This window comes from Rhinolophus sinicus, chromosome 3 (genome assembly GCF_057876585.1).
Source record: "Rhinolophus sinicus isolate RSI-liver-muscle chromosome 3, RSI-T2T, whole genome shotgun sequence".
Lineage (NCBI taxonomy): Eukaryota > Metazoa > Chordata > Mammalia > Chiroptera > Rhinolophidae > Rhinolophus > Rhinolophus sinicus.
The window spans coordinates 154602239-154617564 of record NC_142503.1 but is presented as its reverse complement, the minus strand read 5'-3'; the positions used below and the strand labels follow the sequence as shown (position 1 = coordinate 154617564).

General features: G+C 49.5%; 1 protein-coding gene and 1 long non-coding RNA gene across 12 annotated transcripts in view; one reads left to right on the top strand and one right to left on the bottom strand.

Annotated features, from left to right (window-relative positions):
* Positions 1-15326, bottom strand: part of TLN2 (talin 2) — a 410573-nt gene that overhangs the window by 44878 nt on the left and 350369 nt on the right. For all 9 annotated transcript variants that reach the window (XM_019755358.3, XM_074327637.2, XM_019755356.3 and 6 more), the window contains 5 exons: positions 15204-15305; positions 12627-12746; positions 5430-5576; positions 2002-2168; positions 898-1081 (listed from right to left, as the gene is read on the bottom strand). In XM_019755358.3, coding sequence (XP_019610917.2) covers positions 898-1081; positions 2002-2168; positions 5430-5576; positions 12627-12746; positions 15204-15305 — 720 coding nt within the window. The remainder of the gene's footprint in view (positions 1-897; positions 1082-2001; positions 2169-5429; positions 5577-12626; positions 12747-15203; positions 15306-15326) is intronic.
* LOC109460194 (uncharacterized) lies at positions 5572-9980 on the top strand. Of its 3 annotated transcripts, none has more exons than XR_016020865.1 (5): positions 5572-5960; positions 6094-7271; positions 7353-7436; positions 8684-8837; positions 9291-9980. It is a non-coding gene; the product is annotated as an uncharacterized LOC109460194 (long non-coding RNA). The 3 variants fall into 3 exon arrangements; XR_016020864.1 differs by having other exon boundaries at positions 5572-6189; positions 6502-7271; XR_002139486.3 differs by having other exon boundaries at positions 5572-7271.

Genomic DNA, 15326 nt, shown 5'->3' with positions numbered 1-15326 from the left:
TGGCTCCTCTCTCTCCCCCTTCAGAGCCGAACGTCTCACTTATGGTGTCTATGGACGTGGCTTCGTTTCTTCACCCTCACATGACCACCCTGCCACTCCACACAAACAGCCCCGGCTGGGGTCACCACTGCCCTCCATGGCACCTGGGCCAGTGGCCAGCTCTCAGACTTTCATCTTTCTTGACTCAGCCATCTCTGGAGGGGTGAAGCCTCCCTCCTCTTAGCATCAGGCCCCTTGGCTTTCCTTCTCCTAGCTGCACCTGCTTCTCAATCTCCTTAGGCCTCCTTTCTCCTTAAATGCTCTTAAATACTGGATGCATCAGGGCTCTGCTTTAACCCCCACCCCCCTCCTCTCACTCACAGTTTTCCTCTGCAGTGGTCACAGCCATGCTCTGGATGACCACATATCCATACCTGAGCAGCCTTGGGCCCACTCACAAGTTGTACCTGCACGTCTCTATGCCACTTCTCATTTAACATTTCCCAAACTGAACTCACCTCCGTCCCCCGCCCACGCCAGCTCTCCCTCCAGGGAGCTCCAGCTTTGTACGTGAGCCCCCTCCACTCACCGACCTAGCCTGAAACGTGGAGGCATTCTTGCCGCCTCCTTCTCCCTGACCTCCAAATGCTCATTGTGTTCAATCTTTCACTAAGCCTGGCTGTTTCTTCTTTACCGAGTTCTCCCAGATGTGTTGGCGTGTCTCCCACGCCCACAGCCACCACTACGGTCTATGTCACCATCTGCCTGGGATAACGGCATCCTCCCGGCCCCCAAACCATAGACACATACACATATTGTTGACTTCAAAGTTCCTATTTTGCTTTGGCTTCTTCGGAGGCCTGGTGTAGAGTGTTTGTGGGGCTATGAAGACACCCCATCCCTCAGGTGCACCTGTACCTGGGTCTCGGGGTCGTCAGAGCCCAGGCTGGCAGCGCCCAGCTTGACCACCTCGGCGAGCTGGGTGATGGTGGCTGCTGAGGACTGAGCTGCCTGGGCCAGCTTGTCTGGAGTGGACGCGGCCCCCGACACCAGAAGTTTCGTGTCTTCCACCAAGGCCTTGGCTGTCTTCAGAATGTTCTCCCTGAGGAAGAGCGAGGGCAGATGGGAGGGGGAGAAACAAAGGGCAAAGCTTGGTTACTAGTAGTTGAGAAGAAAAGAAACCCTTCACAGGGGCTTTTTGTTAAAGGGCTTTGAAGAAGAGGAGCGTTATGTTTCCCTCCCTTATCGAGGGCGTTCATCTTCCATGTGGGGAAACCGGGAGAGGAGAGGCAAGTCAGCCCAGGATTCACATGGTCAATTACTAAAAACTTCAAAGTTTTTACTAAAAACTTCAATGAAAGATTCAGGCCCACCAGTTTGCCCCCTCCCCCCAGCCCTAAATGAGAGGCCAACTTCTTTCCAGTGGTTCCCATTCTCCCTAGAAAGACTTCACAGATCCAGGGAACTGTGAGCACATCGGAGCCCAAGAGGCTGGGTCCTGGAAGGGGCAACCAGACACTGGGATACTCTCCCAATCCAGCCCTGGGACTTAAGAGGGAGGAAAAGGGTGCTGGACACGTGGTGAGGGTATGGGTGGTCTCCAGCAACAAACAGAGACGCCGGCATCAGCCTTTGAGTGGCGCCTGAAGAGATGCCAGCCCAGGAGAGACAGCAGGCTCGGAGCCCCACTCCCCAAAACGTGGAAGACCTCACTGCACTTGCCCCTGCTTCTCCGAGCCCACCGGGGTGGGTAAGCAAATCAGAGACACTGTTCTCCAGCCTGGAAAGTGAAAGATCGAAAAGCCTGTGCAGAGCAGGCTGGATTTAGGCTGTGAGAGGCGAAGCTGGAATGCACTTCGTGTTGACAGTTGGCAAAAGGGGTTATTTGGATTACACGGTTTACTTTCCCCACTTGAGCATCTTGTTGAAACCAAAACAAATGACCACATCTCCGGCTGCTGGGTGGCATCTCTGAGGTCCTGCCGGCCAGCCCGACCCTCTCCCCATCCAGGAGCCCTGTACCTGTGGTCTGCGAAGGTCTCGTTGTTCTCTGCGTTCAGGGTCCCAGCAGTCGCAAACATGATGGTGGTGTCCAGGTCGGCGATGATTCCGGACACGGCAGTGGCGGCCGTGATACATGCTTGGGTCCCCTTGTTCCCAGCCTGGAGAGCTGACAGCACCAAGGACACCTGTAGGCAATGAGGGACTGTCAGCGGGAGCGGAGAAGTGAAGGAAACGGAACCCAAGTGTGCGTGGACTCTGAGAACACTGACGTTTCTCTGGGAGTTGATGCAACTTTGGGGTTAACAGCACTGTTTAGGGCCAACGGCCTCAGTTGGAACACCAGCTTCGCCACTTGCTGGCCACCTGACCTTGGGCAGGTGGTGTCACCTCTCTAAGCCGTTTCCTCGTCTGTAAAATGGGGCTATTGCTTCTTGTCTCTCAGGGTGGTTGGTAGCATTATGGGCAGGAAAACGTATGTCCAATTGTCTAGCGTGGCACTTGGCACGTAGTAAGTGTTTGGTAGAGGGCAGATGCTATTGTTTATGATTACGTTTCTGAGACCACAAGGAAGAATAAGGGCTCAGCTTCCTCTGAAAGGTGCGGCCACTTCTGTGCCCTTCGATCAGCTTTTCTGTAGGACAGCCCTCTCTGCTAACACTCACCACTCCCTGGGCCACCTCTTGATTAGAAACTCTCCATAGTGAACCCCAGAGGGGCTGGAGCCCAGAGGGAATCACTGTGTGTTATGTCTCCACCCCAACACTCCCTCAAGCCATTACCTGCCACCCCATAATTCCAGTGACCTGAGAGGCCAGCAAGCTGGCTAAGGTGTGCACTCAGCGTCGCTCACGTCAGAGGCCCTACACTGCCGCCTGCCACCCCCCGTCCAGTCCAGCCTCACTGTTCCTAGAAACGCTCGTAACACAAACCTGATCTCACCACATCCCTGTGTACAATTCTCCCAGGCTATGGAGGAGGTGAACCAGGTTCAGCTTCTCCAGCCTCCTACCCCTTACCAGCTCCTTACGTCATCACTATAGCTCATTACTATACCAGCCAGCTCCTCACTTCCCCAAACACCCTGCACTTCTCCCCACTCCCAGTGGGTCTGTCCTCTGCCTCCAATGCTCCCTATCTTTTTCTCCAGCCACAGACCTACTCATCCTGCAAGAGGCAGCTCGAAGTCCCCAATGGGACGCCTTCCCCACTGTCTTCTTCCAGAGAGACGGCTGGACCTCCTGAGGATTCTACCCTCAGGATGGCCACTTACCATAGGTTATAAACAGCAAGCATCCGGCTAGTGGCTGGAGGCCCTCTGAGGCCAGGAGCCATCATACTAATCCCCGTGTACACACACCCACCCTCCTTGACTATGGCTGACCAAAAGAGGAGTCTGAAAATGTTTTGTGAATGCATTTTTTTAAGACACACTGACAGGACAGGGGAGTTACAGCATCAGGTGAGAGGCACCAAGTTTGAACACTTTCTCCCTCCTATACTGCTCAGCTCTTAGCAGAGGCTGTGGACACAGCCTGGCAAGAAGGGCAGAGAGCACCCGCCATGTCCCAAGAACAGCCCTAAAGCAACTACCTCCCAAGTTAAATATCACTATGTCCCACCAGGGAAAGCTAAGTCAGACTGGCACGGAGTTGGCCTGGGAATGAGGGATCCAGTTTTTGGAAAGAACTCCCAGCAGGCTTGGAGCCCCATTCTGGTGACAAAGGCCAAAACAAGTATAATCAGAAGTCTGGGAGGGACCCTCTCAGCTAGAAAGACCACAGAAATATCGCCCCCCCACCCGCCCCACTGTGAAAGGTAAGTCAGCAGCATTTATTGAGCACCTACTAGTCACTAGAGGATGAGGACAAAAAGGGAACAAGTCAAGGGGCTCATGGTTGGGGGAAGTTACACAGACACATCCACGGCATGTTAGAAAGACACCAGGTGAGGGTGGGGAGCACGCGATTAGAAGGCAGGTACCCTTAGCAAGAGATACCAAAAGACCAGTTGCTCTGAATGAGCCACCTCCCTGGCTTTGGGCCTTCTCCAGATGTCCTAAATCAGGGCTCCTCTGCTGGGGCAAGCAGCAAGACCGAGGCCAGCTCAGGAAAATCACATTGCTTGGCCAGGCTCACCAACATCATGCAGCCTGGACCCCTCCTCCCCTCCCTGATGTTCCTGCTACAATGTCTTCTACGGGGAAACTTGGCAAGAGTAACTCTAATAACAAGGAAGGGCTTTGAAAGGAGGGAGAGTGCCTTCCTCGAGCTGAGAGATTGATTTCCTCGTCCTGTGGAGTCCAGGGAGGCCTGGACAATCCTGTGGGGGTGCAGGCGATGGCCAGGCTTCGGCTTGGCCTCGGCGAGGGATCGCGTACAGAGCAGCCTCTGTAGGGCAGCTTCCAGGTGAGGAGTCTCCACCCACACCTCACGTCCTGTTGCCAAGCTTCTAAACAGTGCAGAGCTCTATGTGCTAAGAACCCGAGTGAGGGACAGGGAAAGTCAGCCAAGCACGGATGCTTCAGCTTGCACTTCTGGCGGCCCGTAAAACAGCTGCCCTGAAAAACGACTCAGAGAAATAAGCAAAGCAAAAGATTAGCATAGTGCGGGTGAGTGAAGGAGACACTGGGAACGGAGGGGCGTTCAGAACCGGGCATTGTTAGCCAGGGAAAACTTCCCAGAGGACAGTGCTGGAGGACAGTTTACAAAGAACAGCAGGTGGCACTGATAAAATGTTGACCCGTGCTTGGCACTGTGCCAAGCATGTAGACACATACCGTTGCATGTAACCTGCACAACCCTACGGGCCAAGCATGATATTTCCTTATCCTCATTTTGCAGACGAGGAAATCAAGGCTCCGCAAGGTGCTGTGCCTCAGCTGAGATCCCAGAGCACCATCCACTACACTAGGTGATTCTCTCTACACACAACTTGCCCTTCGAGTCAGAAAATGCCATGCAGGCTCCTGCCGTCCCACCAAGGTGCCGCGCGACTTCAGGCAGGCACTTAACTCTCTCCCACCTCACTGTCTCATCTGGAAACAAAGAGGTTACAGGAAAGGAACTTTAGGTCTTTCTTACTCAGCTCTCAGCACCTGGGAGCCTCCCTGAGAAGGAGGAAGCCCCAGGGGCGAAAGGGTCAAAGGGGTTGAAGGGAGGGGCTCCTGGTGCTGACCTTGACTTTGATGGTCTGTCCAGTTTGTCCGGGGAGAGCCCCTTCAAGGTAGAGCCCTGACCTTCGTGGGACTTTCCCTCTCGTGCTCTCAGTTTTTCAGGGCTATGGATCACCCTCAGCTTCCTGACGCTCCCCGTCCCTGGGGAGACCCTGATCGGGAGGGCAGACGACCAGAACTGACCTGGCTGGGTTGTTTATGGCTCCTTCCCACCTCACATTCCTGGTCACCGGGGGTCACAGTGGCAGTGTCTGACCCAAGGACTGCTCCTTACCTTCTCTGTGACTGCGCGGGCACACTCGATGAGCTCCCTCTTGGTGTAGCTGTCGGTGGGGCACACCTGGAGGGCCCCCGCCTTCTGCACCAGGAAGATACAGCCGTGGCCCAGGTCCTGCACGCGAGTACGAATCTGGAAGCCGATCTGTGGAGGCAGCCGGGGTGGGGAAGCACAAGCATCATGGACCCGGCCGTCGAGGTCCTCCCTATGTGGAAAATTTCTCCTATGTCCTATGGGAGCCTGGCTAGGAAAATTCCACTGCTATTAGGAGTCTGTGCTTGGTGAAGTATGGAATTTGGTTGATTTCACTTCCCTTTTCAGAGACTGTCCACAGTAAGCGAGCCGGCACCCCTTCATGCCAGTGTAATGCTTTCCTGATATTTGCTGCCTTTCCTGGTGTATTGCTTATCTGTATCCTGCGCCACCTGATAAGAACGTCAATTAGATGAACTCTGCTGGATAATTCTGTTATTCCTGCAGCAAGCATTTATTGCGCTCCTACTGTGTGCCATGGCCTCTTCTAAGCAGGTAATGCGTTTAATTTCATTTATTCCTCACAACAGCCCTGGAGGATAATTAGAAGTTCAAAATATACAGCTTTAGTATTAAGCATATTTCTAAGCATTCAGATTCTTGCAAAACTGGTATGTTTACCAACCAGAGCATTCCGCTCGTCAGCTGTACCCTGCGGGGAGAGCCACCACGCTGGGCCCAGGCTTCTCTTCTATCAGGCCAGGTTGGAGGTGTCTTTCAAAAGGTACATTTTTAGAGCTGAGGGCTCACCAGGAATGCATTCTTTTAATGACCCCTGGCTTGTGTATGATTGTAAAAGGTACTTTGCCTAAAAACAGCCAAATGAGCTCCACTGTGGATAAGCTGCCAGCTGTCTCTTTAAGGTGCAGTAAATTCCACTGCCACCTCCCAGAGTTTACATTCTTCTGGCTCTTTCACATCAATTTTCATTTGGGTTTGATCAATACAGCTGCCAAATAACCTGTCCTTCAGCCCAGGTAAGCAACTAAAAACAAACAAACAACAAACAACCCTTTAAGCTTTAGTCATTTTCTAGTCATTTTCAAGAAACCACAACAGGAAGAAGCTGTGACCGATCCTCCCCGCATCTGTCATGAAGACCTACTAAGCAGCCTCAAGTATTGGGAACGACACCCGGGAGAGCTGGCCACATGGATGATATCTTCCAATGTCCCATTAGTCAGAGTTTAAGGAAGGGGACTCTGAGGAGTGAAGGAGGTTGCAAAGGTTAACTCTCCTATTGTTGAAACCCTTACTTACTGTGAATTCCCTTAACCACTTAAGGTCCAAAGGATGTTTAAATCCATTTACTAGAAAACTCTCCTCCTCCAGAAAGTTGGCCTTCTGCTCTTTGAGGTGTCCTTTACTGTACACAGGGGTTTGCACAAACGTCACAGTCAGGCAGGGGTTCTTGTAGACCATCTCCATGTAGAATACAATAGGAGTGGCACCCCAGGATCACACAATGTGGCAGCTTTGCTAACAGGTCTGGACCAATGCAGCAACAAGGCTGCCACTGAGGAGGGGAGAGGTCCTCTAATTCAGCCCCCACAGCAGTAATGCCCTTTAAATATAGCTGTTTGCTGGGCACGTTTCTTACTTTAAGCACAAGTTCAACTAGAAGCAGGGGGTGGGGGTGAGGGGGGGACGCCCCATTAAAGTTTTAAACTCAACCTGGCTCTCAAAACTTTTCAGATCCATTTAGTTTAACCCTAAGGAGTCAAGGGTCAGAGCTAATCCAAAAGCAAGAGCTCTGCTGGTGATGATGACAGATCTGTACGTGAAAGGTGCTGCTGGGAAAGTGAGGTAAGGGACAGATGGAGAAAGAAACCTTCATGGAACTTCCAAATACAAATGACCTTACCAGCTCAACCTCCCCATTTACAGATGAAGAGACGGAGGCCCAGAGAAGAGACGTGATGGACCCAAGATCACACTGCCTGTTCCTGGGAAAGCCAGAGGAGAATCCAGGTCTCTAATCCCAGGACAGTGTTCTACCCATGAGATCAATGTTTTTCTAACTTCTTCGATTTTTTTCCCCCACTTAGCAGCAGCGCTCCCTACTCCCCCCACCCCCCGCAATAAAAGCTCTCATGGAACCTCAACTTGTAAAATTAGGAGAAGTAATTTCTTATTAGTATACTGTTCCTTTATGAGTTAAAATGTATGTCCTTGACTCAATAAAAAGTCAATGAGACTGAGTGAACCTAAGTTTAAAAGTCAGGGTTATGAAGGCCAGTTACAGCCTCAGCCACCAACTTATTTCTGAATTTGCTTTGGTTGCACAGTGTTGAGAAAAGCCTGTCACGTGTATACATGAAGCTAACAGGCGTTTTCTCAGTTTCCTGACCATAGTGGGCAGGGCAGAGCTGCATCAGCCGAAGGTCTGCACAAACCACCCAGCGGCCCAGGGCGAGCCTGGGTTACCATTTGGCCTAGAATACATGCAAAAGGACATGCGACTTTTCCTGACAGTTAAAAAAAAACAAACACTTCAATTATGTTTAAAAAGTGAGAGTTGAGTTCAACATGCAGAACTCCCAAAGCTCCTCCTAGGTTGGGGTTCTGAAGAATAAGGGGTGAAACTGTTGTGCTAAGAAAACCCTGAATCCTGCTCCCTGTATGGAGCCATGCCTGAGCTCTCTGTGTACAGATGGGGCACTGGGACAGCCCAGGCCTCTTCAATCTCTCCCAAATCACCCTGGGTGTGGGAGGCAGAAGGGCCTGCTCCTGTGCTGTCTCAGACCTGAAATCCGTGGGAGGACACGCTGCATGGTGGGAATGCGTCCTTAACCCCACTCTGACGCCCTCAGCCCCCTCTCCAAAAACCAGGCTTTAAAAAGTCCTCATGCTTACTGCTTTCTTGGAGGTGACATCATGCATGTAGCAAAGGTCTTGAAATGCAACGGTGAGAGCTGGCACAATGTCACTAGAGGTGGGATTCCAGTTAGGGAGCACTGAGGAAGAGTGGCACCAGAAAGTAAAGGGATGAGACTAGAGGAAGGGGACAGGTGCAAAAGTCCTTGGGGTTGTTGGTCAACCCAGGGCTTGGCCCTGGCAGTCGGGTCTGTGCCAGGACAGTTACCTTCTAGATGCCTGGAGGTCCCCTTGAGGTTTGGCCACGCAACCCGCCTGTATACCTGGCTGCATGACCTTATTTGGACAGCACGCAGGTGTTAAAAAGGACAAGTTGAAATAGGCTTCACTCGTTTTTACAGGCTGAGGGCTGAATGTAACAGAAAGGATCTCAGGATTCCCAGCTCAGCACCATTTCTGCTCTTAACCCTTCATCCGTGTGGGCCCCATGGGTAGCAGAAAGGACCATGGAACTTGCTTCCAGCTCTGCCCTTTCCTGGACACTGGACTCTCTAGGTGAGTCCGCTAACCTCCTGGGGTCTTTGTTCCCTCCCCTGGGACACAGGATAGAGCCCATCCTGCCCACTGCCCAGGGCTGATGGATAACCGAATGAAAGCTGCATGTGGAAAGATCTCAGAAAGCACCACGTGAATGTTTACTGTTGTGAAGAGGCAGCTTGCTGCAGGGGATAGAGCAATGGGTGCCTAACAAAGCTGGGTTCAAATCCTTACTTATTTGAAACGCCACTTCTTCTGAAAAGTTATTTAAAGTGGCTTCAACACTATGGTAGCTGTGTGGTCTTGGACAATTTATCTAAGCTCCCTGAGCCTTGGTTTGCTTATCTGTGAAACGGGGAAGAACAAATAATTGTCTCACATGCTGTAATTGGTGGTGCATGGGATGGCACAGCATCTGACTTTTGTCGGGACTTGATAAACAAACTCTGATACTCTTATTCTATTCCCCAGGCACCTGTGATGGCGAGGGTGCTGAATGGAAGAGGACAACAGAATCAACATATCACCCAAACAATCATCTAGTCTACTGTACTTTCCAGAACGTTTTGTACTGCCAGAGGAACATCTAGAAAGGGAAGACATTTTTTGAGACTGCATTCAAATAGATAAGGGTTTTAAAAATGCTAAGTTTCTCAAAGCAACACTCAATTTCTCAGCGTATATGACCAGCCCCAAGGGTGATCCAACTCATGACCAGTGTTTATTATAAAGCAATGCTGCTTAAAGACACTAAACTTGGGGTTTTAAATTGTCAAGTTTAGTAAAGCATTACTTGAACCTCAAGAAAAACCTTCTATTCCCTTCTTGCCCAAATAAAAGTAAAACGGACAAGAGAATACATATCCTTTGTGCCTGGAGGGAAATTAGAAGCCTAGCCTTTATGAGGTTTGGGATCGAATTTCAATGGGGTAGGGGGAAGGTCTAAGAAATAGTGATCTGTTACTGTCTAAAACTAAACTCAATGTACAGATTTCTCTCAGGCTTTAAAAACAATCACATCTGAAACCAGGTCAAATACACTTTGCCTGGGAGAGCTTGTGAAAGTTGAAAAGATGATAATGGATCTTATCTGACAAACTTTGCAGTTTCTCCTTAGACAGAAAAAATGGAAGGAACAAATAAAGAGCGTGTAGAACAGAAGCAGGGCTTCACTTTCTCACCTACGGAAAATGTGTCTTGGAGTGGAAAGTTTAGAGAATTCGAGAGCGGATGCCCATCTCACTTGGGAGAAAGGGCTGTGGTTCTCGCCACAGGCTCTTGACAAACCTTCCTGCCAACTTTGAAGACACGCAGTATTACAAGTGGTTACAGCAGTTTCCTCGGAGACAAAGCTGTAGTCACTAAACATTTCCCCAGCATTTACACATAGGAATTGTGGCTCCCTGGATCAGCATTTCTTTCTTTCTTCTTCTTTTTTATTAAAAGAGGAAACTAATCTTAAATTGCAAAGTTGCCTGAGGGTTTTAACTTTTCTGAAGAAAAAAAAGTTTTCATAGAGAAGTTAACAAAAGTTTCAATTTTCCACGGAAAAATAAGCAAGATAAAGCTCCCACTTGATGTTCAGAGGGCAGAGAGTTATGGCGTTTCCTGTAATTGTCACATTCTGGAAAAGACCAAAACGCTGACTCGGCACAGTGAACTGCAGGACTGGAGGGAGGGGAGCAACTTCTTCTGTGCCCTGGATATAAATATTTTCACATGCTGTGATGTGGGCCCTCTTGGGTATACAAATAATTCCATAGCCTTGGAATAAAAAATGATTGCTTCAGGGATCTCCTAACCTTCTCAGTTTTCCCTCAAATATCTGTCTGGCAAATGCACACAAAGAATTTTCCTTTGCAAGCCACTGGTAATTTTATACTCTCTCTGCCCCTTTTTGCTCCAGGTCACACTGCTCTTGTGTCTGGAATGTAAAACACATCTCAAGATGTAATGGAGAAAAGGGAAAACCTTAATGAAAATGTCATCTGCTCCAAAGGCAGGGCGAATAACTAAAGTAGCTAGTTGTTGTGCCTGTAGCAATACGTTTTCTTTCCTGGTTGCCTTGGCATTATTTCATATTTTGCTTCAATGATCTGGGCTGCAAGAAGACAATCTGCTTGTTTCACACATGGGGTGGAACTCACAAGTCGGGCTCCAACAGATTATTGGGTCTTCACTCAGTAACTCAGGCAGGCCCACATGTAAACTAACCAGGGCAGATGGCTGTAGGTTCCCTTTTTAAAGATTTCTGGAGACAGATCCAAACCTGCGTCGCAATCACAGTCTCTTTTTGTTTTAATCTCCCTGCAAAGACAAACACTTCTTCCCTTTGTCCAACCAAACTTCCTTCCTGTAACGTAAGTCCCCTTACACTTGTTTATGAAATTCAAACTCACATGTAAATCAAATGAATTAGGCGTCCAGGTGATCTTACTAAAACAGGGCGTCTAGTTTTAAAAAATGACGGGCCCGTGTAAAGAGTCAAACAGAATCCTGATGTGGGTCTCTGAGAACTTTTCTTTCTTGGTAGGGACTTAACAGACTCATTACGAATAGAATTATTCATGCTGCCAGCCTAAGTGCTCAATCATTCTAAAATCTCAAAACGCAGGCACTGTTAGAAACTTAAATCATCCCATGCTAGATATATATGTATGCAAGTACATATATACGATACTCCTATTTACATGCATTGTTACAACATACGTTAGAAAGTGATTTTGTTTGGGGTCTTCATTTCTGTAGTATCTCTGGGGGCGTTTGTTAAGACATGCTTAGAGCTGGCTCCCCGGAGAAACAGTAGCACTGAGTAATTTAAGGATGCTGACTGTTACCGCAAGGAGAAGGGAAGACTAGTCACAACCTCCTGCCTTGACGGCCTGGTTCATTTAAGAATGTGGCCAACAGGGTTTGTGCTCAATAAACAGCTTGAGGAATTTCATGGAATGCAGTGACCTTCGTCTTCCCAGTGTCCCTGCAATCCAGTCCATTCTTTTTTATTTCAGACTGAGCTCTTTTTCTCTAAGGAGCCATGTAGGAGCTGGGGCCCGGGCCCTTTCTGTGGGCTCACACTGATACAGATGTAATCAGGCATCCCAGAGTCCCCCCCCATCCTGTGTGGTTCCCAGTGGACCACTTGATTTCTCAGAGGTACTAGACATGGGAGCTCTTAGAAAATCGGCGTTGGGACCAACGTGTTGACATTTTAAGACTCTTACAGGTGCAGGCATCCTGTGGCAAAGTCTGTACTGGGCATTAAAGAAAGTGAATTGAGGGAAGGTAATGAAGAGAAGGCCACAGGAAGTATGGGGCAGTTCTTAGAAAGCCACCGATGATGTTCGGGCAAGACTTTGATTCATGAAAGCAGACTATACAGCCCTTTCTCAAGAAAGGGGCAACTAAACCCCATCCTTGGCTCTGCCAACACTTCTATGAGCTTTTGGAAAACAAAACAAAAATAATTAAGGGAAATGTGCTGGGCAGGAGCAGGAAGCAAGAGGAAGATGGTGGTGGGTGTTCTGCCCTTGGCATCAGCTGATGGGCCAGGGCACAGTGAGTTGGCAGAAGACTGTAAACAGAGTCCTTCTGTCTCAAAGCCCAGGTGTCCCCAGACCTCAACCAGCTGGCCTGAGAAAGGACAGTGCGCCTTGAACACAGCCTGGGGCTACTGGGTCTGAGCCTGAGGGCTGGCAGCACAGTAGTGGGAGCTAAGCTTGGTTCTGGCTATCATGCTGGGGTCTTCTGGGGGGGCGGGGGGGCACCAGGTGGGTTGGCTTTGTAAAACAGGGGCTTAAGGTGGCAGACCTCCTCTGGTTCCGCCGTGGCTGCTGCCATCTGGCCCTGGAGAGCCAGGTGCCCATAGTCACTGGTCATTTGTGAAGCCAGTCCTCCCAATTCCTCCGGGTTAGTAACCGACTTAGTCATCTGGAAAAAGAAAACAAGCAAGACACAAAACACACACAGAGAAAAGCATGAGAACCATGTGTTAATACCACTGGAAGCCAAAGGGTTTCATTCACTTTTAAGCTATTGGCTTGCGTTTGGGGCTGGACACTGGAGAGGGCAGTTCAAGCGAAGCCCATGCTGCATTGCACACAACAGGCCAGGGCCCCTGTCAGGCCAGCAGGTCCTGGTGGGGCCAATGGGCAACATGCTAGACTCAGGCCGTGCAGTGTGGAGGCCAGGCCTCCAGGGTCCACTTTGGGAGGTGAGAGCCGCAGCCCAGCCAGCCTAGCCCAGTGGGTCAGGAAGGAGAGGAGCTCCCCAGGAAAACCACTAGGGGGCATACTCCCCGTGCAGTGCACAGCCCTGCTACAGGCTTCTGCCGAGTTCACCTGGGCTGTAGGAACCCAGGAGTGGGTCCCACCAGGCATAGAGGGCATGAGGACAGGGCTGTGAAGGAAATGGTGACTGAGAAGTGATGGATAAGACAAATGTTTTGGAGGAAGGAATTCATACAGAATAAAGCTTTGTAGTAAATTTGTGCCACAGAATGACAAGGTTCTGGCCCGAAATTGAGTTAACAGGATATACTGTAGCCTAAATGGTCAAGTTCTACCTTTTTATTATCAAGATACTCAGTATTTTCCTCCTGTTTCATGGAAAAACTTACCTCAATGTACCCTACATACGAGTAGCTAATATGCTAGTTTTTCGTTTTTCTTCTTCCTCTGACAAAAATGCCTTTGTTCTCACAACAGTAGTTTTAACCTGCCAGCCAGAAAGCTATTCTTGTCCCTGTTGGATAAGAGGTTTCCCTCCTGCCCCACCTCGTCTCTCACCCTGGATGACAAGACTTTGTCTCTCTCTGTGGCATTTGAAGACCTTGGTTTTAAAGGGCCTTTTAAAACCCCTTTTAAATGACTGCATATCCACTGGGGCGGGATGGAATGTGCAGCCGGTCTCAGGCATGTTTACCAGGAAATGTTACAGGCCTTCAGGCTGAGGTGTGGAGTCACAAGGAATGCGAGGCTGTACTAAGAGTTGCTGCATTTGAGCCCTGCCACGCGGAACAGCACATCGATTCTGGGCGACTCAAGGCCGTGAAGCGGGACTCTCACTAAGTCAGGGTCCAGGCCAGCTATCCCAGGAGCGGCAACGCAGCCAAGGCCAGGCTCCTTAAGAGCATGGGCACCAAAGGTCACGATGGACCAGCAGAGCTTCCAGAAGTACCATGAGGGCCACTCAAAATGTGTGCAACCCTTGCTGCACTGTGCTCCTTGCCCAGAGGAATCAGCCCTGAAGGGCTTCACGATTATTTCTGTGACTTGCCTGCCTGAGCACCCCTGAGCAGGGCCAGCTCGGCACACGCCAGCCTTTTCATAGTCACTGAGATGGGCACTGTTCCTCCCTCCCTCCCCGGCCCAAATCCCTTTAAACAACAAGCCTGGCACAATCACAAAGTTTCTAAGAATGAACAGCAGCAGCCAGGGAAGACTTTGTGGTCCAAGCTCAACCTCTAGTGGACACATGACTACATGACAAAACTGTCCAGACCGGCAGCGGACCTGATGGGGCAGGAAACTCGTGATGGCTCAGGCCAGTCCCTCCACCTGGGAAGCCTGCTTGATCTCTCAACTCAGGCTTCTGTGGCAGCAGCAAAGAGGCACCTTTCAAAATTTTGTCCTGGACCATCTGAGCTTTCAAAGATGAGAGGAGCTTTCTGACTACGTATTCCTATTAATTCATTGAGGACACTATTTGTTATCTTTTCCACAATTTTTTAACATACCAAGATAGCAGCTGTCTCTCAATGCCGTTTATATATGAAGAGCCATACAATATAATTCTGACTGCATTATATTTTAGCAAAAAATAAATAAATAAATAAAGTTACCTCCAAGTTACATGCCTCCGTTTTTAGGAATTTTTTTTTTTTTAAACATAATCATGCTGTTTCATTTTGCCTGAAACACTGGCAATACCTTCTTGTTCAAGTAGTATAATTCGATTCCACCAGTTTCTGTTCTATCCCCAAATGTCTCCTCGTGTACTATAATTTAAATCTATAAAAACACCTCAAATCCTTTGTGATGCGAAGTGAATGGGATTTTTTTTCTTTCTCCGTAACTTCCAACTTCCTTCTCATTTCTTCTTTGAGTCTCATTTTCTCTCCTTCCTTTGCTCTCCTGTCCTCATGCCCAAGTCTGAGTCATCTCTGATTCCCTCTTGCAGCCTTTTCACAGGATGAGAACCCCAGCACACTGGGGATTCTAGACCACAAGCTCCCAGAGAGACCACAGATAAAGGACGGAAGCTGGGGCCCAGGAGGAACCAGACAGGGACTAATCTCTCCAAGGCAGAGCCCACAACTGAAGACTCAGGGGTGCTGTGTGTAAAAGGGAAACCGGCAGTGGGTGGGGCAATGCTTTTTCTTCTTACCATTTCCTGAGCTGTTACCGCAATGGCTTTGGAGTATTTCACCACAGTCGTCTGATAGTCGACAAACGTTCCCTTTGGTTCTGGAGGAGTGCCTTCGTCCAGCTACAGAGGAGAGAAACAGAA